The 21,714-nt window shown below is 40.0% G+C and overlaps 2 protein-coding genes across 5 annotated transcripts in view; one reads left to right on the top strand and one right to left on the bottom strand.

Annotated features, from left to right (window-relative positions):
• rftn1a (raftlin, lipid raft linker 1a) overlaps window positions 1-15,006 on the top strand; it is a 53,470-nt gene extending 38,464 nt beyond the window's left edge. For 2 of the 3 annotated variants that reach the window (XM_032581282.1, XM_032581280.1), the window contains exons 4-11: window positions 2,817-2,925; window positions 7,389-8,133; window positions 8,239-8,442; window positions 9,400-9,509; window positions 11,014-11,117; window positions 11,468-11,537; window positions 11,620-11,655; window positions 11,959-15,006. In XM_032581282.1, coding sequence (XP_032437173.1) covers window positions 2,817-2,925; window positions 7,389-8,133; window positions 8,239-8,442; window positions 9,400-9,509; window positions 11,014-11,117; window positions 11,468-11,537; window positions 11,620-11,655; window positions 11,959-12,375 — 1,795 coding nt within the window. In that variant the 3' untranslated portion in view covers window positions 12,376-15,006. Of the gene's footprint in view, window positions 1-2,816; window positions 2,926-7,388; window positions 8,134-8,238; window positions 8,443-9,399; window positions 9,510-11,013; window positions 11,118-11,467; window positions 11,538-11,579; window positions 11,656-11,958 lie in introns of all 3 variants that reach the window. The other variant, XM_032581281.1, reaches the window with a different exon arrangement.
• A 44-nt stretch (window positions 15,007-15,050) lies between these two features.
• oxnad1 (oxidoreductase NAD-binding domain containing 1) lies at window positions 15,051-21,232 on the bottom strand. 2 transcript variants are annotated; one of them, XM_032581284.1, is made up of 8 exons: window positions 21,084-21,232; window positions 20,507-20,649; window positions 19,391-19,457; window positions 19,175-19,278; window positions 18,151-18,292; window positions 17,398-17,643; window positions 16,475-16,583; window positions 15,051-16,292 (listed from the first exon to the last, which is right to left on the bottom strand). In XM_032581284.1, exons 2-8 carry the CDS (start codon window positions 20,647-20,649, stop codon window positions 16,135-16,137), a joined length of 969 nt encoding a protein of 322 aa, XP_032437175.1. In that variant the 5' UTR covers window positions 21,084-21,232; the 3' UTR covers window positions 15,051-16,134. The 2 variants fall into 2 exon arrangements, with proteins under 2 accessions (XP_032437175.1, XP_032437176.1); XM_032581285.1 differs by having other exon boundaries at window positions 20,507-20,630; window positions 21,084-21,231.
• Between the last annotated feature and the right edge of the window lie 482 nt (window positions 21,233-21,714).

Consider the following 21,714-nt stretch of genomic DNA (forward strand, 5'->3'; position numbering starts at 1 on the left):
GTTTGATTTTTGGGATGTATTCAACTCAAGTTTTTTTTTCCCTAAGAATTAATCTAGCCTAGATTTTAAAAAAGTGCATAGAGGCAGAAAGATCTGCACAGGAAGTTGGGGTCTGCAGGTGTCAAGAACGGCTCTTGTGGTGGCGAGATGGAGTAAGGGTTCTGATTATAGTGAATTCAATAATGAAAAGACTGAGAAAAATAGACGAGGAATCGCAGGTGGAACACAAACTCACTTGGAATTTTATAGAAAAACTCTAGGGCACAAGGTTGATTGCTTGCTGCAAAACAGGTGAGTCTGATTAACTGACTGCAGCTGTGGGGAAATGAAGGAGCTAGAGATAACAGAGGGGATTGGCTGGGAAATGATACTAGATGAATATAGAAGGAAACCCAGGGATACAGCTGATTCTAACAAAAAAAAGAGTCTACAGTTAAAATGTCTGATTGGGGAAAAAATTAGACAATGTGACCAATTAATAAATTGTTCAGGGAGGCTTCTAATGATGAAGGAGATGTGGGAATTTCTCGATGGTATTGGCTGTATTGTACATGTGACAACACACTCCTTTGTTTCCCATAGGTCTGAACTGATTAATAGAAGCTTTTTCTTCCAAAGAAAAAAAAATCCTATCTTGGCTAAAATCCCTCAAAACCTTATGGAAGGAGGCTACAATCAGATGAAACTAAACTTGACATTTTAGACCACAATTCTGAATGTTGCAAAACTAGCACTGCACAGTACCTGATAGAACACCATAACCAGAGTAAAGCATGGTGGTGGTAGTATCATGTTCTTGGGAAAATAACCCCAGAACATGATGGGAGGCGCTGAAGTAAAGACTGAATGTTAACCCTGAATCTGAAGCTGCTTCAACAAACCACATGTTTGTTGAAGCAGCTTTAGAGTTGATTGAATCACAATAAATGGATAAATGCTGTCTCAGATTTCTTGTAAAACCTGAAGAAAGTAGGAGAAGTCTGGATTACTGCAATGCATGCAAGTCTTGCAGGGAATCAGCCAGTTTGTTTTGGCAGATTCAGTACAAACCTAGTTGTACTGAATCAACCTATAGTAACACTTCAGCATTTCAACCTGCTACAAACGGAGGAGAACACACAACTAGGATTGTGTGTTCCCTAGTTGGTATGCTAGCCTTCCTGGGATTTAATTTTAAAATTCATATTGAAGTCCTTTTTTACATGTTTTTTATGTCTCTTAAAGGTTGTGCCCAGAAATTTAGCATATATGCATCCCTTCTTGTTCTCTCAGATCAGTGGATCGGATGCTCTTGATCATTCTAAAACACAATTCAAGTCGGGATGACAGAGGAGTTGCTGCTACAGGTACAAAACTTTGGAGCACGTTGGCACTCCAGATCAGTCAGACTCATTTTATTGATGTCTTTGAATCTAATTTGGGAACTTATTTTGACTTCTTGCTTTAGGTATCTCTATTATGCTACTGGGCTTTATTACAGTGGAATTTTACATCATTTTAATGTCTTAACTTTATTTGTGATGATTCCAAAACTATGACGTCTAGATTACTTGCATTGATTTCCTCGCATGCAAACTCTTCTAATTGTCTGTATTATGTTTTAACAAAGCTTTTATGTTTGATATTCCTTAAACGTGTTGACCTTTTCCCTTCTGCATTTACTAAGACCCCTTCCAAAAACAAGTAGGTATAGAAGATGGATCGATGAGTGGATTTACTAAAACAACTTCCTGGTGTTTTCAAAACTTACTTAAAGAACTTATGAACATCATTCCAGGCATGACAGATGCCATTGTAATAAAATTTGTAAAAAAAGAAGGCATCCCTGGTGATCAAAATGGGGTTTTATACTTCGATTTTATGTTGTTTGTGTGATTTTCCTTTTACAATCAAAGGATCTAATGTGCTTGGTTAACAGCTTTGGACATTACTGTAAATTATGTTAATTTAAGTTGTATGCACACTCAAACACTCAGCACACAGATAGGTGCCAGGCTGCTCCTCTGATGCCCCTCCTGCCAAGCTGTCCTGCTGCTTCCTGGCACCTGTCACCGTGGAGACGGCTGATTGCATCACCAGAGCTTGCCAGAGGGGAACGGCGCACTGAAAGAGAGTCCATCTCTCCATCCTTTCATCTGTTTCCTTTTAGCGACCATCCCATACACAAACACACACACACCTTTTTTTCCCCCTCTTTTGTCCTGATCACCCCTCTTTGTCCCCTTTACGCTGCCTTTTATCTTCCCGTCATCACCATCCCTTTCATCAAAACCATAAAAATGAAAGAGAGAGAGAGAGAAAAAAAAAGCTAGCTCTACTGTTTCAAATCTAGCTGAGAATGTCACTCACGCCTCAGAGCACAAGATATTACTACGGCCTTCCCACTGACCTCAATCCAAATCTGAAGAGGCGTATCTGAATGCGCCTTTCATGATGGTGCCTTGCAGTGGGAGCAAAAGGAAATTTGGTTCTTTTTTTTCTGTCTAATAAGGTTTTTGTCCCTGTGGTAAATGGATGCTCCCCTTAAATGGAAAATCCCCCTTCCATCAGATTTGACATTACATTTCTGCTGTGATCATTCTGGGTCAACAAGTGCTGGTGAACATGAGCACGCCTCCCAGAATCTCTATAGCCCCCCCACGCCCCTATGAGTGTAATGGTACCGGTGATGTGCAGTAACTACTAAAGGAAGAGAGGAAAATGACGCTAAGGCACTTTTTGGTCTGGTGCATCTTGACATTTTTGGGTCAATAAGACAGTATTTGACCTGAGCTAAATGACATATGACCATCTTCTTTTCATGTCTCGCCTCCCAGTCCAGAGAAAAGCCAGCTGAGGTGGGCGAGAAACCGTCTGGAGACGGAGGTCTGCGTGGCCAGTCAACAGGCTGCTGACCCAGAAGCCATCCAGAACTATGTTAAGAAGGTCAGTCCAAAGATGATTCATTTGGTTTTACGTTGTTTCCCTGTATTATGATAGTGATGAAAACATTTCTGAAACTTCAGACTATTACTATTATGTATATGGTTATTTCACCAAATGTTGATTTCTGAACTCTTCCTGAGTTAAAACATTAGTATTATTGTTTCTAAATGAATATGAACTTGTTTTCTTTGCATTAGATGAGGTCTGAAAGCGCTGCATCTTTTTTTTGCTATTTTGACCATTTCTCCTTTTCTGCAAATAAATACTAAACTGTTGCTTGGAAGTTTGGAGACATGTTGTCAGCAGTTCATAGAATAAAAGAACAATGTTCATTTTACTCAAACATATACTGTATATACCTATGAAAAAATAATATCAGAGAAACTAATCATTTTAAGTGGCCTCTTTAATTTTTCCCCGATCTGTATGTGCCACTGCTATCGAGTCTGTGTAAGTGCTATTGAAATGTAACTTATTAATGGAATTTGAATGACTTGCTAACCTCTGGATGCCGAATGCCTGGAGTGGCTCGAGTTGATGACAGCCTGACCTCATGTCTAATTAATTCATCTGATAATCATTTGAAAATTTAGGTCAAGTAAAAATCATAGCGCATCAAACTTTCATCACCACGTGGTCACAAGATTCCTGAGTATATGAGAGAATATAGTAAATTAAACAAGACAGTTGTGTCTTGGCTAAAGTAAATAGTTCTCCATTAAGAAATTCTCACAAACTGATGTTGTTTTTATGTCTGGGGAAAAAAAGCAAAAATCTGCCTTTTTATGCATTAAGTAGAACATATAAACTTAAATCAAACTGAGCAAGAACAGAATAGCATATCCTGGGACTGTCTTCAGTGTGTTGCAGCTGGTAAATAATAAAAGGTTGGACTAGTTGAAAAGGGAGATAAAACATCATGGTAGGTAAAGCGTCATTATTGGAGCAAATAGAGCTCTGGCAAAGCCTTGAGTCATTTCTTTAAATTTAGCTTGTTCTTTTTTTTTTTTTTTTTTTTAAAGTGATGACGTTCAAGGTTTTTGAGACATTGTTTTCCAATCCTTTTACCAGGACATTTTTAGTTTTGCTTTTGGTATATGTGAGCCACTCAAGCCTTTGATTCGTTTAAGCATAAAAAAGCCTCTTCTCGAGCACATGTTCTTTTTTTTGTCACTACACAATTGATACAAAGAAGAGATTTTAAATTCCACTTCTGAATTGCAATTGAACCTTCCTTGAACTAACTAAAAAATTTGTTTTTCTTTTACTACTTCCATTTAACAAAAAGGGACAAAAACCATAAGGGAGTTTTCTTTCAGCACCAAGTTGATTATCAAGGAGATATTTGTGGGGTTTGCAATATGTCTTTATTTTTAGTGGGGGCCGGGGATTATATCGGCAACGAGGACTGGAGGAAAACTTTTCCTCACACCCAGAAATCCTCAGAGATTGGTAGGTGACGACAAGTACTCACCCTGAGGTTATTTTTGTCAAAGTTGGTGAGGTTAGCTATTAATGGGCCTCATAAGGAGTTTCATAACTTATTCCTCACCTGATACATTTTATTTAAGATATCATCTATCAGTATATGAACATTTCTCAATAAAGTACAGAATATTTAATGAGCTCTCGTATTTTTTTCATATAACCTTAGTGTAAAAAATGTGAAAGAATTGGCATTATTTCTGTTTTATTGGTGGCATATCTAAAAACTTGCTTGATGTGGATTTAATTATGAAGGAAAGAAGCAAATTTGTAACACATCTAGTATATTACTTCATGTCAATGAAGTAATTATGATGTTTTAAAAAGTTATAGAAAGTGTTACTCTCTGTCACACCATTACAACCTTCGTTTGTCTGTTTCTGTAACTCATGATGACTTGACCAGCTTGGGCTGAGAGTTTGTTGATCTTTAAACAGTCTGAGTTCCCCCTTGTGGTTTAAATAAATATTATACAATTAAATAAAAAAACAAACAAGAAAAAGTTGATTTTCTTGCCTTGGCGACTCCTCCAGGCATTCAGCATGTGGATATGAATGTATCTTTATCAGCACAGACCGAGTTCTGCATAGGATAGCATGATGTTATTATTGTCATAAACTTGTGACATCAACATTTGCATTCCTGTGTGTGGCATACAGAGTGTCTGAGTCGTGGCGCTTTTGCCAATGTTTTTGTGTCCAATACAGTCTGCCTAAGATGGAGATCTAATTATGTATGATAAAATATCAGATGTATAAAAAGTTAATGCTGAACTTTTAGCTGTGAGGTAGGCTATTATGAAGGGATATTAAGAAATAAACAAGTGAAAAATCTACCAAAACACAAAGAAATACTTTTTAAGACACCATAAACAAACACAAGTCAAAGTCTTTGGTGGAAACATGTAAAGAAAGTAGGTGTAGCTCAACACTTTTGCACAGTCCCGTGTCTGGTGTTAAACTTCCTCTGCGTCTCCTCTCATGAATTCTCCAGCAGTCCTACATTGGGAAATGAAAATGTGCTCTATTGAATAGATTTGCATCCGAACACCCAGCGAGCACAAAGGAAAACCTGATTGGATGGAAATGCACATCACTGAGCATAATGTGATAGGCTCCGGCAGCGTGACATGAATAACCAATCAGATCGCAAGCTGCCAGTGAGAGTTTGTGATAAGAACCAAAGCAGACACAGAGAAGAGAGGGTACATGGTTTTTGTGTGTGTGTTGTGAAATCCTATACTTCTGTTTTTTCCAGTACTAAGCCAGCCCTGCCCACTCTTGGCATCCCTCTGGACGTAATGATCAGATAAACTAGAGCTGATCTCTGTAAATTGTGTCCGTGGGTGCTGGAGAAACCAGTTCAGAGTTGCAACCTGCGTGCATGGATGAGTGAAATGTCAAAAAGAGTGGGTGATAGGGGAAGATGTGCCTCATTATTGTTCCGCGGTAGTTCTGGAAATCTGATTTTCTCTCCCCTGTTGAGTCCGCCTGAAACTGTCAGCCCAAATATCAACTGACAATTAACCGCTCGAGCTCGGTTGGAGGGGGGGCAGCAAACACACGTGCCACATGAATGTGTACAGATAATGAGGTCCTTTTGTGATTTGAATATTTGATCTTTCCAGTTGATTAGGTGGGCTGTTATTATGAAGAATACCCACCTTGCGTCTGTCAGCCTTTGTTTGTGTGTAAATTAGGCTTTGTTTGTCGGAATAAAAGGAGCCGACGCAGCAAATTCATTTGTGCCGCTGTAAAAAATGCCCTTTCACACACAGAAAAAAACCCCCAATAAACAATGAATATTCACTATAAGCAAGTGAACAGCCAAACATCCAAATAAAAGCAGAGCAATCAATGAACAGGCAAATGCTTCTCTTGTTTCATTATACTGTTATGGTCTTAACTATCCCAGTGTAACCAGTTCTGACAGTTCAATTATTATTACAGGAAATAAAATGGCTTCATATTTAAACAGCTCTTTTTTTCTAATTATCTTTTAATTCAGTGGCTGATTGACCATGGTAGAGCTTCAGTTAAAAAGTATGCTTGACATCAGTTGAATTTAAACTGTTGCATTCTGGGTACAGAGCATTTGCTGTACCTCATCACCATATGTCTATGCTCATCACGGAACACCTGTTAACGTGAGGAGAGGAAACGGAACTACTGCGTAAAACAAGTCTTCACCCACTTCAAAATAAGAGCGTGAATATAAACATCTATTTGACGAATTCTTGACAGTCTTAACTTCAACACGGATGCTGAATTTTATTGAAATTTTATTCAACTGAAAATTTTTAATTTATCCGGAAACAATTATTTAGTGGAGGCTAAGTGTGCTAAATATTTTTCATGTGCTAAATTGAAGACTTGCTTGGCTGTTAGCGTATTAGCAGATGTGTATCAGCACAATGTTAGACCGTATCCAACAGCTTTAGATACTTCCCAGATGCACTCAATGACTACTTCTGATCAATAACACTTTTCACGTCAGGGCCCATTTAAAAGTTCTTAGGATGTTCTTTGCTATTTGAGAATATTGTGCATGTAAAGCCAATTACAGTTGTATTAAATTGTGGTAAATTAGTCTGAATAAAACAACTGACTAAATAAAAGCTGTATAAAAAGTGTATATTGTTTTTCGTTGAATCTGTGATTTTATTTTATTTTTTAAGAACTCATCTGTTCACCATTAAATTTGGCTGATTCTGGAGTCTTGACAGATTTGTCATTTATGAATCATCACAAATAAAGAAAGAGTCAGCCATTGCTGCCTTCAACAATAGATAACTGAGTCATTTGAGAAAAAATGGAATTAAATACCTGATAAATTACCAGAAATATTGTTTTTTGTAGACCAGGATAATTAAATGTCCCAATACGAAATCCTGAGGAACTCCTTTTATCAAATGGAAAGACCCATAACATCTCCATATGCCAGATAATCTATTAATTATGTATGTGTGTGCTTTACAGATCCAGGATGTGGCAGAGCAAGGGGTGATGTTTGTGGGCTTTCTACAACAGCCGGGCGGAGGGCCGTATTTTTTGGGACACTGGGACCCAGAGGAGCTGTCGTCCTTGCATTCGAGCCCGTCGCCAATACATCGGCAGCCTTTCAGCACCAATACGAGCCCAACGGAGCCAAACCTGAATGGTGAAGATGCTGATCTCTGCTGCTGCGAATCACAAGAGTTGGATTATGGGGCTGTGGAAAGTGTCAAACAGGACCAAAACTCCTCAGCGTCCAGAAAACCAAACTTCAGCCTCCTGAAGCACCCGGTAAACTCTCCTCATAACCCAGAAGAGCTTTGTGATCAAATAATAACCTCACAGATTGGTGCCAAGGACTTCAATAAACCTCATAATCACATCAAACCTGAAGCTCACAACATGGCAGAAGCCCAGGGCAAACGGTCAAGTCTGAGCCTACCAGAAACAGCAGTCACAACGAGGCTGCCAGAGTGTAGATCACAAGAGACTAAACAGCACTTCACTGCATCCACAGAGAAACATCTTAATGTCTCCAAACAGAGAGAAAGGAGAGTTTCCAGCCCAGACAGCTGGCTCAGCTCTCCAGAGCTGGATTGTAACCATGACAGAAGATCTGACTCAACGCAGACAGATGGGCAAAGACGCGTGACAACACAGAACAACAATCACATCACGCTGAAGAATTCTGGGAACGACAAAGGTTCAAGCTCACCGCCGGCACAGGCTAGTAAGTAAGCAGAAGGTTGTTATTTTGTTCCCCAATTCGACAAGCCCATCATCCAGGCTCACTCTCCACTTCATTTTTGCTGATTATTTGTCTGTGCGTCTGCAGGGATGCAGCTGTTTGCACTGTACAACCACACAGAAGAGCCCGACACGTCCCTGAGGTTCTACTCTCTCAGGGTGCCTCTTCACGTTCAAAAGGAGGCGGAGGCGATCACAGACGTTGATGCAAACTGGCTCGACCACATGACTCAGCACTTTAGCAGCGGGGCGCAGCTCATTGATGGGTTTTTCCACCTCACAGACAACCATGGTTTGTCCGCCGTACTAAATATGGTTTTGAAACGCTTTATGTCCATTGTTAAATCGAAGGTCAAGCAAAGTCGGCCACAGAAACCAGGGCTTGTTCTATACTAGGACATTTTTGCATCTCCTTAGCACAGCTGAGTAAAATGCTTTGCTGAAGTGTTGATGCCCCTCGAAATTTTCTTTTTGTCATTTAACAACAACAAATCTATTAGGATTGATCGACCAACGCAATTTGGTGAAACAACTGGAAATGGAAGGACAGTGAAATCTGAAATATGTTGCGTACACTTGTATTCAGAAAGTGTAGAAGTTCAGTCAACGCTTTGTAGAACCACCTTTCACTGTAAATACAGCCACAAGATTATTTTTGGTTCGTCTCTGCCTGCTTTGCACCTCTAGAAACAGACTTTCTTTAGCCATTTAACATTAAATCCCCTTTTTCACTTTTACAGATATGCTCCTTTCACATAAAATCCTGATGAGATGTATTGAAATTTGTGATTTTAATGCGACATCTTGAAAATATTCAAGATGTGGGAATACTTTAGCAAGACACCGTGATTTCTGTGGATGCTGAAACCCAGTTCCAGATCAAAATGTTTCTTGTTGAGAGAATCAAGATATTGCTCTACAATCGTTGGCAGAATAAATCTTATTTCCGACTACAGTTTATTGATTAAAATAGGAATCCCACACCATCTAAGTCTAACCTGAGAATTTGAAAGTCTAGCGAGATGAGAAAATCTTCTTAAATTCTTAAGATCCCTGCTGCGTGATAGATGACACGCATGGGGGACATCACCTCAAAGTCCACGACTTGTCTCACAAGTCGCTGCTCGGCTGCACACGAGTGAAGCAGGCTTAATCTAAAATGGACGTGGATGAAGAGCGAGAGAATGGAGAGGAGGCTCTGAATCGCTTACATGTGCCTGTGTTTGTCTGTGACTCTGCTTGTTTCCAGACAGTGGCGTTTCATCTGTGGACAGCGTTTTCATCTTCCAGAGCTCTGCGGAGGAGACCACAGACACCTCCTATGACGCCATCGTGGTTGAGCAGTGGACTGTTATAGATGTGAGTTTTCAATGTTGTTCCTGTGCCGTTTCGACTTGGGAGGGAAAGTTTTCCTATGTTCTGAGAAGAAGAAAAAAAAAAGCATCCTGAAAAGTGCGCTTGATTCATGAATCTCCCCCCTTTAATGCGCGTTGTATAGTTTTGGTGAGAACTTTAAAATCATCTTTTTAAAATGACAAAAAAAATGGGTGCACAGTTTTGAGTCTGATCTGACATTTCTCAATCTGAATCTGGTAAGAAATATACATAGTGGCTCAACTGTATAGTGTTTGGATAGATGTCCCTTACCCACTTTTGCAGCCACTGCCAGCCCTCTGGCTTAGCTCTTTGTGGATACTTAATTAGGGGCTGCACCGATAAGTAGGACCTGATTTTCTTAATGTTGGGAGATTGGCAATCAGACAATCTCCCAATGAGATTGGAGATTGGCAAAATGGATTAAGCATTTCCTGATATGCTTAATCCATATTAAGACAACCGATATTGTCTTCAAATCTAATCTATCTCTGCAATAGTCTGCAAACCAGTCATGGTGCCCCTTTGCCCAGTCATGAGAAAGACCTGATTGACAAACCCGCCCACCATGTTACGTCTGCGGTTAATAATTGTCACCCCACTGTTGCCAGCTTAGCGACTCCATTTAGCAACTTTTCAGACAAAAAAAAGTTATCGGCCAAAATCTAAATCAGCAGGTTGGGCTTTTTAAAGATTAGCGATCATCCAGAAAACTGCAATCGGTGCATAATTATATTTAATTGCTCTTATCTAAAATTGTGGAATCCAACGTTGTAGACAGGGTTGATGTCAGATCCATCACAGAAGCTTCATAGACTGCTTTTTATTTTCCAAAAACTAGTTTTGAAATGCTTTTGGGATCACGGTCCTATTGAAACACCCAGTTGTGTCCACTTTTAAACTCAGCACTTTAGCAGTCCACTCTATTTGCTGTTTTGAAATTCTGAACAAGTTCCAATTTATTATCCCATCCACTACTATTGGCAACAAAAGACCCTCAGCATGATGCTGCCTCCACCATTCTTGACAGTTGGTATAGTGTTCTCCAAACTGAAAGCCTCTTTTTGACTCCTTCATAAATGTCTTGGACAAATAGTTCCTCTGACGATAAAATGGGACATTTGGAATAATCCATGTGGGGTGTGGCAGGTTTCAGTCGAGGTGCAAGGTATTTATTTTGGTGAGGTGCCTCATTTCAGGGTGATGTTGAACCTGCTTCACTGGTCAGGGATTCTGGTGTGCCAGAATCTCCTAGTATATGATGGGTTCTTGGGTTGCTCTCGAACCCTTTTTTTTGATTGACAGTGAGTCTGATTGATTGAACTTGACCCCAGAAACGCTATATTTTGTATCCAATTATTGTTTTCATGAATCGTTGAGTGTCTTTTGTACAATGACATTTTTACACTCATAATGACAGTGCAAATTTCTGAGCATTCATGTAATGTAAGTATTTACATCTTTTGAATGATTTTTTTCCCCCTTCCAGGGCGTTGTGGTGAAGACTGATTACATCCCGCTGCTCCAGTCCTTAGCTCCATATGGATGGAGACTGATGTGTGTGCTGCCAACACCCATTGTCAGAACAAACAGGTACCAAAGCCCTCTGAAATTCTAAGTAAAGACAACACTTGATTTGTTTAAAATATTCACCCTTTCATCCCGCTGACAAAAGTCTCCTAAACTTAGCCGGGTCTAATTACGGCTTTGCTCGATTGTTGATTCTTCTCGCCGAACACCTTGTCGTTCTCGTTCCTTTTGGGAGCAGGACTGACACTGGAAGTCGGATATGAAGGACAGATGGCTCCAGATCTGACAAATCCTGATCATATGCTCGTCTCGACATGAAAAAGCTTTTGAAATCTGTTGCCTCTGTGAACAAACAAGCAAAAAAAAAAAAAGCCATCGCTGAACCGCTTTTGTTTTTTAACCTGTCACTTTAGAAACCGCAGGCAGCAGAGCCTGGATTTCAGCTCACGCGGCGCTAATGCAAGCTCCCTGAATTATAACACGGTGGGTGACGTTCATTAAAGGGCTGCTCTTCTCTTTTCGCAGTGATGGAAGTTTGTCGACTAAGCAAATCCTTTTCCTTCAGAGACCCATTTTGCAACGCAGGAGAAAAGACTTCAAGGTTCGTCTTCTGTCTTTGCAACAAATCTGTCACTTGTCTCTGTTGCGCCTTGAGGGTGAATGACTTTGTCACAGGAGGTAAAATAAAAAAAGGTATGTTTCTAAATATGGGATGTACAGCGACTGTAAAACCCACTTAGAAAACGTCTAATAATAGGCAGGTAGTTGGCCTCAAACTGTACAGGAAAGAGGCATCAGTGAACAAGGCTTTGTTGTGGTTTGTCAGGCGTCTGGGGGGGGGAAGCGAAAGAAAAGACGTGGCACAAAGCAGGAAACCATCTCAAACACGTCCGTTTGATTTCAGATGCTGAACCTCAGAGGTCGCAGCAAGGCAAAGAAACACTCAGCCGGGGAGGCTCTAGACGAGCAAGAGAACAAGTCCCTCGTGATAGAGACTGAGATGGACAGGCTGAGGATCAACGAAGAGGAAGAGGAGGCAGAGGCGGAGGGGAGGAAGAGAGGGGACAGCGGAAGGAGCCAAAGAGCGGGCCTTCAGAAGAGCGGAGACGAGGCGCAGCATCAAAAGGCCTCCCTTCTGCTGGAGCGCAGGGCTTCTGTCGAATATCAAGAGGAGGAAACCGATGTCGACGCCATCCCACTGCCCAGGCAGGAGAAGGCGGTGAGGTGGACGGATTTCTGTCCGGGTGACGTGAGGGGGATGAAGGAAAAGGTCAGGGTGGAGGAGCGCATCAAACAGCAGCTGTTCTCCGGCGTTTGTTGACGTGTCTGCTATCGGAGGGAAGGAAAAGCTTTTAAACATTCAGTTTGAATTCCTGTGGAAGAACTAATCTGGAGTAAAGCATATACAGTGCTGTGAAAAAGTATTTGTCCACTTGGACGTTCTCCAACAAAGTGAAACCATAAGAAATGTGAAATGGGTAAATACCTTTTTGGAGAACTTTGGTACATTTTTCTTGTGTTCATTTGGTAAAGGTGCGCTGTAGAGTTTCCTGCTTTGTTTTGTTGACTGTTTTTGTAAAAATTGTTAGAAATGTACAGCGCGGTACAGCTTCTCCTGCCAATGCCTTAAGTAGGACATATGTTTGGGGATTTTTTTTTTTACGTTTGCTATCTATTTCTGGCTAATGTGACATCAATTTGCCCTATTGCCGACCACTTCACATCTGTAAACCAACCAGCTAGTATCCATGTCCTTAGTCAATCCATAGCAGTTTCTTCTTCTGGTATTTAAATATTTTGATGAATTATGGAGACAAATAATCACATCACAAAACCCTTGAATTTCTCATAGAAACTAGTTTATTTACAAATTATTTTCTGAAGAAATAGATTATTTATTAGTGTGACTTGTGGGTGGTAAAAAAAAAAAATTAAAATAATAAAAAATAAAAATCAACCAGCGGCAACACAGTTGGGGACAAAAAGATCCAAACTGCAAAATGGCAAAGGGCCAAAATGACCCCCATGAGGAACTCCTGAAGGACTGCAGGTGACCTTTGCCCCTTTTCACCAGCTGTTTCTAAAGCTGCTATGAAAATATGTTGTTTTGTAAATAAAGAGTGAGTTTCTTAGTTGTAGTCCAGGTTGTAATCATCATATGCGGTGAAAGGTAAACGTTTTCTCATTTTGGAGGGGGAGTTTGAAGTTTACTCACAGTACAAATAAATGTAAATAAATGTAAATTTATTTGTACTGTGTCTTGCAAACGTATTGTCGCTTTTTGAGCATTGCCATATTTTTTTTACTTTTACAATCTTATACTTGGGTTTATATTTTCAGTAACGGTCACAAAGCTGCATGCCACTGTTAAGTGGAAAGAAAATGCGACTTGGTTTCCAAAAGTTTTTAAACACAAAAAACAAAATGTGCGCCGTGCGTTTCTTTTCAGCTTTTCTGCTTAATACTTTGTAGAATCACCTTTCACTGCACATAAAGTGGCAGGACTGATGCCACTGATGGACTGATGGGGGTATAGAGCTACTAAATTTACACATCTAAAGACTGAAATGCTGCCTCTACTATGTTTTGCCATGGCGTGTGTCCAGTGCTTTATGAATGCAAGTTAAAAAGTTTCATTTTGGCATTCCAATCATCTTCCACAGTTTTACACAAGCCAAACTTCTTATGACTTTGTTTTAACAATGGCTTTCTTTTGGCTACACTTCCATAAACCGCTTCCCCTACAGTCTTCACAACAGGTGGATTTATTCTGACATTAAGTCACACACAAGTGGAAGCCGTTTAGTAATATGAAACAGCTTGATTACACTGGATTTTAACTGAAGTGCAAAAAGTAAAATAATCCAAATTTCCGCCACACTTTTTAGATTATTGCAGAACAAGTTTATTTTCCTTCCACTTGACATTGCTCACTATTTCCTGTGTCCATCTGTCATTAATGGTAACAAAATGCATTGAAGTTTCTGTTGCACGACAAAATATGCATAAGTTCCAAATTGGAGTTTTACAGACATCTATTGAAAAGATGCTTCAATAGATGTGTTGACTAGGTAAGCAAGTAATCTATGTTCCTAAGCGTATTTGAAATCCGCAGCAGCAAATTCACAGCCTGTTTAAAGAGGCTCTCAGTAACAGTACAATATCATCACTGCAAAGATCAAACAAACCTTTCTATAAGAGAGCAATGAAATCACAAGACAGCAGAGGCAGATGACGATGGCAGCGAAATGAGAAATCATTACATTAGGTCGGGTGAAAATCAAATTCCAGGAAGTAGACCTGTCCCTGTCAAATCAACAGCAAAACGGAAACCTTCTCGTACTTCAAAAACCGGCCAAACAAGTCTTTAGATTAGTCATCGCTGAAGTAAACAGTAGAGGCAGATAAACTAAACAGGAAAGGTTTGGAGCAAATCAAATTCATTCTTTGTCCATTTGATGTTTCAGATGGATAAGAGCTCATCGGATATGAATTTAAAATGAATATTTCAGTCATACTTATGGGAACTGAGATAAGATCAGCTTAGTTGCAGATTCACTGCTTTACAGTTCTACAATTTGGAAAAAGTGCTGCCTTTCATCAAGTGGAAGAATCGGTCCAACTCTAAACTTTAAATTTAGACCAATTACCAGCATATGCATTATCTAACTCCAAAAAACTTAAGTGATAGCATGACAAGAGGAATACAATTTTCAAATATCCACGTGATTCTTGTAGTGAGTATTTTAAAAGGTACAACCTTTCGTGTGCTTTGCCGTTTTTCTCAAAAGCTGAAGGCAATAGAAAAGTTTTATTTGCAATAAATGACCCAAGAATGTGTTATTTAGAAATGAGCTCTTTATTTGTTTCCTGGACTACCTGTGAAGTGTGTGAGCGGTGTAACAGTTAGGTCTTGGTTTAACAAGAAGGTCAATAAAGTGTTTGAAGCCCAGACTGCCTCAAAGTTAGCTCTTATTCTTTTTTTTCTTCTTTTCTCCATTTCACTTCCGTGTTATCGTCGTGAACAGGGGAACATTACAACCCTCGCTGACAAACGGCAGCGAGAGGCTCGCCGCCGTCTCTGAGGGACGCTCGGTGATCCGTGCCAATCAGAGACCACCTGGAGGTTCCATTACAGAGCGCCGCGGGACGCTCAACCTGCCCTGGGATGGAAAACTGTTTGCTGATGTGGAAGATGTGTGAGAAAAGAGACTGCTCAGATGATGAGCACCGTGGGAGGGTGTGTGTGTGAGAGAGAGGAAAACAGTACAGTGGTGGCCAAACATGTGAGAGATTGTCAAGTTTTCATTTGATGTTGGGAAAGAAAAAGATGTGAGGTGCAATTACTCTCATGGAAGGGAAAAAACAAGCACATCAGCCAAATTTTTTCCTTTTGCAAATGAAGTTCTTCTTTTTGGCACATAAACACAAAGTTTACATTTTTGCTGCTTTGTTTTGAGGTCTCAATAAACGGCTTCAATAAGTGTGAAGCCAAAGTGAACAAACTTGGTGGCAAATTCTGAAAATCCTACAACAATTCAATTTACACAAGTTAGATCATTTTCAAATTGACCTAGAGCGGATTCCAGCACACAACAGGAAAGCTGCTGTTTTATTTGGCGTCAAATATAAGATCTACATGCAATATTATACTGATAGACGACTGCACACAGCTGGAAGGCTATAAAAAAAAATGTTGTGAGCTCTTAATATTTCTTAAACAGAAATCGGAATTGGTTGAAAACAGCATTAACACAAAGACGGGAAATTAGGCACAAATCTGTGACCAGTGCATCTTTAAAATACATTTCAGTATGAAACATATTCCCAAACTAAACTTTGCAAGGATTTTGTTGCAAATCGTACAAATCTCACTCTCAACTTAAATTAGTATTTGCTACTAATCTGTACAGAATCTTGACATTTAAAGTCAAAGATATTTTCCTGACTGTAATTCAGAAAAAAAATATATATATATATATATTTGATCCAGTTCGCAGTTCATGGATGGTGTCATAGACCTTCAATGTGTAGAGAGGCATTTCCTCCCTTTGAAGACCACCAAAAGTTACAACTTCTCCTACCACCACTTCTCAAACAGGATCCTGTCCTTTGGGAGGCCGAGGTCCATGAGGGTTTTTGAAATTGCCTCTATCATTGGCGGCGGTCCGCATAAGTAACACAAAGTCCTTTGCGGGTCCAGGTTCGCCTGCAACTCCTCCGCTGTGATTCTCCCACCTGAGGAGACACGGGGGGAGCAAAGGCATTAATTAAGACGGCGAGGCTCGTCCGCGCAGCTTTGATAGAGCCGGCTTCACGTGATGAAACAGATAAATCAAAAGAAAGGCAGACTGCGGAGGAATGCGACAGTCGATCAATCATCCCGGCTAAACGAGGAAACGGTTCTGTGTGCAGATTACTTTTGACGAATGGCTGAAGGTGCGGCTCGACTCCTGCCCTCTGTTGCGTGACGTGGAAGTTGCAGGTGAACTTGTTGGGAAACTCCCCACATTTCTCAATGATGGAGCTCTGGAAGACAGAACAAGAAAAAAGAAAACCAACAAGTCAGGTTGTGACAGATCGATGGTTATTGAACCTTTCCAGATTTTGTCACACTAAGGGTTGAAACAATTAATCAAATTACTCGTGGCGAATCGATTATTCAAATAATAGTCTAATTTAGTAACTGATTAATTGTTGACTAGAGTATACAGACACAGAAAAGGCCATTTGCTGAAAGCACACAGAGCAGTAATTCAGTCAAAACTGTATGAAAAATATACATTTTGGACTTAAGATAAAAATACACCATTGTCTCTGAACATGTTCTACCCAGAACTTCTCAAGTGGCATAGCTTTAGCTTCACTTGGTTCAAATTCTTTAACAGAGATCTCATATTAAGCACATTTTACTATCCAATTATTAATCTAAAAAATAATAATCGCATCAGCCTTTCACTTTATTGACATTTAGCAGAAACAAGTGAGCTTTTCACATGTTGATGCCAGAAATATATATTTTTTTAGCTACAGATGCATCCTTTGCTACAAAGGTTTTAGGCTAAAAAGATTTTATTTTCAGATTTAAAAAAGGAATTTAATTGTTTGTATATTTTGAATGTGTTTCTAAAAATTGCATAAAAAAGGCATAAGTGGTTAACAGAATAATCTGCAGAACGTGCCACATTTTTTATCCAATTAATCGACAATATAATCAGCCGATTAATCGATTACTAAAATAATCGATTCATCAGAAACCTTAATGTGACACACATGATCATGTTTGCACCTGCAACAGAAATTATTCCAAGCATTCTCACTCTAAATGAAAAACATAATGAACCTCGAAGAGCAGTTCCTGAGTGTTCTTGGCGCTGTAGCAGAGGTGGGCAGAACCGATGTTGAAGTGCCGACCAGCAGAGGACTGGTTGAGCCGCAGCAGATCTGAGGTGTGCAGCAGAATAGAGTACAGCGGGTTGATCCCGACACCGCCGGCAACCAGCAGCAAATCCACAGCTGGACCTGAGGGCAGCGGGTCGAAGTAGAAGTCTCCGCCGACACGCATGGCCACACGGGAGCCTACTGCACACTGACAGAAGAGACGAGACGACAAAACTGTTCCAGAAAAATGGAGGAAGACTGACTTAATAATAAAGAGAACACAACAAAATGCACGGGTTTCCTCACTTCAAGTGTTGTTTTTCTTCATGTGCTCTCTTCTAAATGATAACGCATTCTTTCTCAAGCTACTATAACGATGCCTAACTGTTCCCGGAGAACGATATCAAAGAAAAGGATCAAATCGTGCCAGAGCAGAGAGATGTACGTCTCTGAACGCTCAAATGAACGCCGCTGTTCCTCAGATCTTTCTGTAATAAGACCGTTTTTATCACGAGACTACATTAAACCCACATGAATATGGAATCTGCAAAGGGAAAGTGAAAGATGAAGGCAAACATAACATAGACTTAAAGAACGACTAAAAGGCAAATTCATATTTTATTCAGAGGGGAAAAATAAACACTCATTGCCTCCCCTGTTAGCACTTTTTACAATCCTTTGTCCCCCTCCTTTTCAGTCTTCTCCCCTCACTCACCACAGTGTGGACCCAGTGTGCTGGGGGATGTTTCGCGTACTTGATAGCCAGTTCGACCACACCCTCCCTCTGCAACAGACCCGGGCTGGAGCACATGGAGAAACCTCCCACCTTCTCCACACCAGGGATGAAGAAATCCACCCTGCACCAGGAAACAGCACAATGCAAAATATAAACCCCAAACTATCGGTGAAAACTGATAACTCAAGTCAATCTTGAAGTGGTGAAAACGTGTTGAGCTGCGGGTCAGAGGCTGAATGAAGGTAGAGCGTCGCCCTCTGACCTCGGCGACAAGAGCGGCCTGTTCCAGAACACCCACAGAATGAAATCGAAGCAGAAGCGCAGCTGCCTGCTAGCAACTGTGTTCCAACTGCAGCACGTTTGTTTGCCACAAAGCACAGCCACATGTGCAGCCAACGTTAAACAGCTGGACTAATGTTTCAGCAGCACAATGATCCACTGTTACGTTAGAGAAAGATAAAGGAGCCACATATGAAGGGTCTGTTGTAGTAAGGTAGTCATGTCCTCTTTAAAAAAACGACATATTTACAGCCACTTAAAGCAGGACGACTGGTTGCCTAGCGCGCTGTCCACTGATTAAAACTATCAGACGCAACAACAAAAATAAAGGCCTGCTTTCATTAGAGAACCTATTTTCATTACGTTGAGTCTAAAATGTCTAATGTTACTAAATGGATATCTTTCATACATCTGTATAGTATGTAAAGTTCTGTCAATATTGAAAGCTTGAATCTCAAGTGGTTGAATCTGACTGAATGCTGCCACTAGGTGGTGGCTCTGAGTACTGCAGATAAAAAAAAAAAAAGGATTTACAGACCGCTGTGGTTGGTAACATAAGACTATAACAGATTTGTATTTTTAAAATGCTTTCTATGTCTTGGAAACATGCAAAGTCAACAAGAATTAACACAAAATAATTCGTCCAGTTAACTGAGCCCATAAATCAGTGATCCAGGGAAGATCTTCATGCTTATATAGGGGTGTAAACAGAGTGTGTTCTCACCACTGTCCTGCTTTGAAGCTGAAGTCTGGGTGCACGGCTATCCTCAGTCTTTTTACTGTTTCCGATTCGGTCACGATTCCACAGACTTGGGCGGGATACAGCGCCTACATCAGGCATCCAAACAAACAGACAAAAAAAAAAACAACACGTCAATAAATGAGGAAGGGCTAGCTTTTTACTACAAATTCCCATTGCTGTTTTCAAAGCAGAGCTTACATTCTGTCTGTAGTTGCTCGCCGTCCTCTCTAAGTGGTCCGTTTGTTTTTTGGAGGACATATTTCTTCTGATAAAGATGAAATAGAAGTTAGAAAATAGTTTGTGCAAAGAGCCTGGAGCTATACAGGGAGCACTGGTATATGAAAAAAAGAGACATGGAGTTTGACCTCAATGTCAATAAAGGACAATACACTAAACAGGAAAGCGCACACAAAGTACACCAAATTATTTCAAGATTTCATGCACACAAATGGAGACGAGCTAAGCGCTAACACTACTTTTCAATCATATAATTTATTATTGCTATAACACTAAATATATATCATACAGGAAAAATGTGAGGTAAAGTGGCCCATTCAACCAAACTCACTTTAGATATACCTTGTTACCTATAGAACAAAATGTCAATCAGTTTTTTGTTGCTTTTCTATTTAGTTTTGAAAAATTATCTAATCTAGATTAAATTTACCCTCCAAAAAGCAAGATTCAGTGCATCTCCACTCCTCCTGTACTTTCTAGGACCAATATTAATTCCAAATTAAATAAAAATTATCTTCCATCTTAAAAAAAAGGAAACAATGCTGTTTTTAGTCCAGGCAAGGTGCCTCTGACGTCTATGATTTTGGAGGAGACCAGGTCTTGTGAGTCACAACCATCTGAAGGCTGCAGCAAACTCGGTTGTTTCTGCTTTATTTTCTGCCAGTTTTTCCTTCCACTCAATTTGCATAAACATGCTGGGATATGGCACTCTGTAAGCCGTCAGCTTAGTTGGCAAACACATTTTAGTGGCTTACCCACCAAGTCAAGTCTCCCCCATGATTGTTATGCCTTTAATTAGCTGTATTAGTAGTAATTTTTATATTTGTTCTAATTTTCAGAGCAACTGAATTTAACTAGTTGTAGCCTATGCTCATCAACATTAACATAAATGCTTAAAATAGTCAGTCTACATAAAAACTCCTCCACCTTTAGAATTTAATTCATGAAATACGCATTTTAATGACACTGTCATTTCTGGAGGTATTTGTGTATTCATTTTTCTAGTGACTAAAGGTTATTAGCAAAGGGATCCCCACTGAATTTCAGCCAAACCAAACCAGAGCAGCGCAGACTCACCTGTTTGAGGATCCGGGGCCCAGCAGCCGCCTGCACAGCGGCGCAGCAGCAGGACTCTGCCGGGCGAAGCGTCGAGCAGCGGTGCAAATTAACCCGCAGGGGGCACTCATCGCTACTCGGCTTCCTGTCAGAACAGACAACATCTGGAAAAAGCCGAAAACTGTCAAAACTGCTGAGAGTCACACATTAGCGGTGTTATAGTAAACCTTTTTCATTTTGCAGTCGTTTGGGTTTTTATTTGAGGAGCTGATTATGAAATCTGCAAGTTTTAAACTGAAGCAAAGGCTACCTACAATAAGACAAACTGCCTTAAAATATATTGCTTTTAGTCTAAAATAGTACTAGCAGTCAGCCGATGCCCCTTTCACATTACCCGGATGTAAGAACAATAACAAAATGTTTACTTTTAAACCTAAAAAAATGGTAGGAAAACATCATTCTGTACTATTGAGATAAATCTAAATGGAGTTTGGCGTGACCTCTTTGGGGTAAGCTAACTAGCTAAAGCTGCATTAAAGCAGGGTTTTTATTCCGCTTTGTTGTGTCGGGTAGACAGAAGCTTGGTTAATTTTCTTACCTAAACAACGCCAAACCGCATTTCACACAAATTCAGGTCATGTATTTCTCCACTTCAACAGTAATAACCTTCGACATGTTAGAATTACATGACACAAGTTTCAATGGGAAAGCTCACTTCTTCGGTGCGTTGAAACACCTGGCATTGAGTTTATCAGCGCCCTCCTCTGGCCGAATGGCGTGTTGTATTTGTGACTTTACTGTGTGGCGAGGTACAATCTGAGATTCATTTTATGCCATACTGAAACAAATTTCAGTCCAAGCTGAGATAGTGGCACAAATACAGACAGATTAACATTTGAAGGAGTATATTTAGGTGGTTTCCATTTAAATTCAGTTAAAACCAATTCAGTTCACACATCTGTGTGCCATACAAGAAAAACATCTTCAATTACTATCTTATTAAATAAAATCAATTACATGGTGAGAATTGACTACAATATAATCAAATAGCCAGATTCAGATCCAGTTCAATTCAGTCCAAACTACAACAAAGTACAAGCAGATGTATGTGATCATTAAAATCCAAGTAGTAAATCACTTATCTAAGAGACCAGGAAGAGGTTTATGGAGGATTGTAGCTCTCCATGGAGAAACTGTAGCATTTCAGTAGCTTTCAGTTCATTGTTCAG

Source organism: Xiphophorus hellerii, chromosome 13 (assembly GCF_003331165.1).
Source record: "Xiphophorus hellerii strain 12219 chromosome 13, Xiphophorus_hellerii-4.1, whole genome shotgun sequence".
In the NCBI taxonomy this organism is placed as follows: Eukaryota; Metazoa; Chordata; class Actinopteri; order Cyprinodontiformes; family Poeciliidae; genus Xiphophorus; species Xiphophorus hellerii.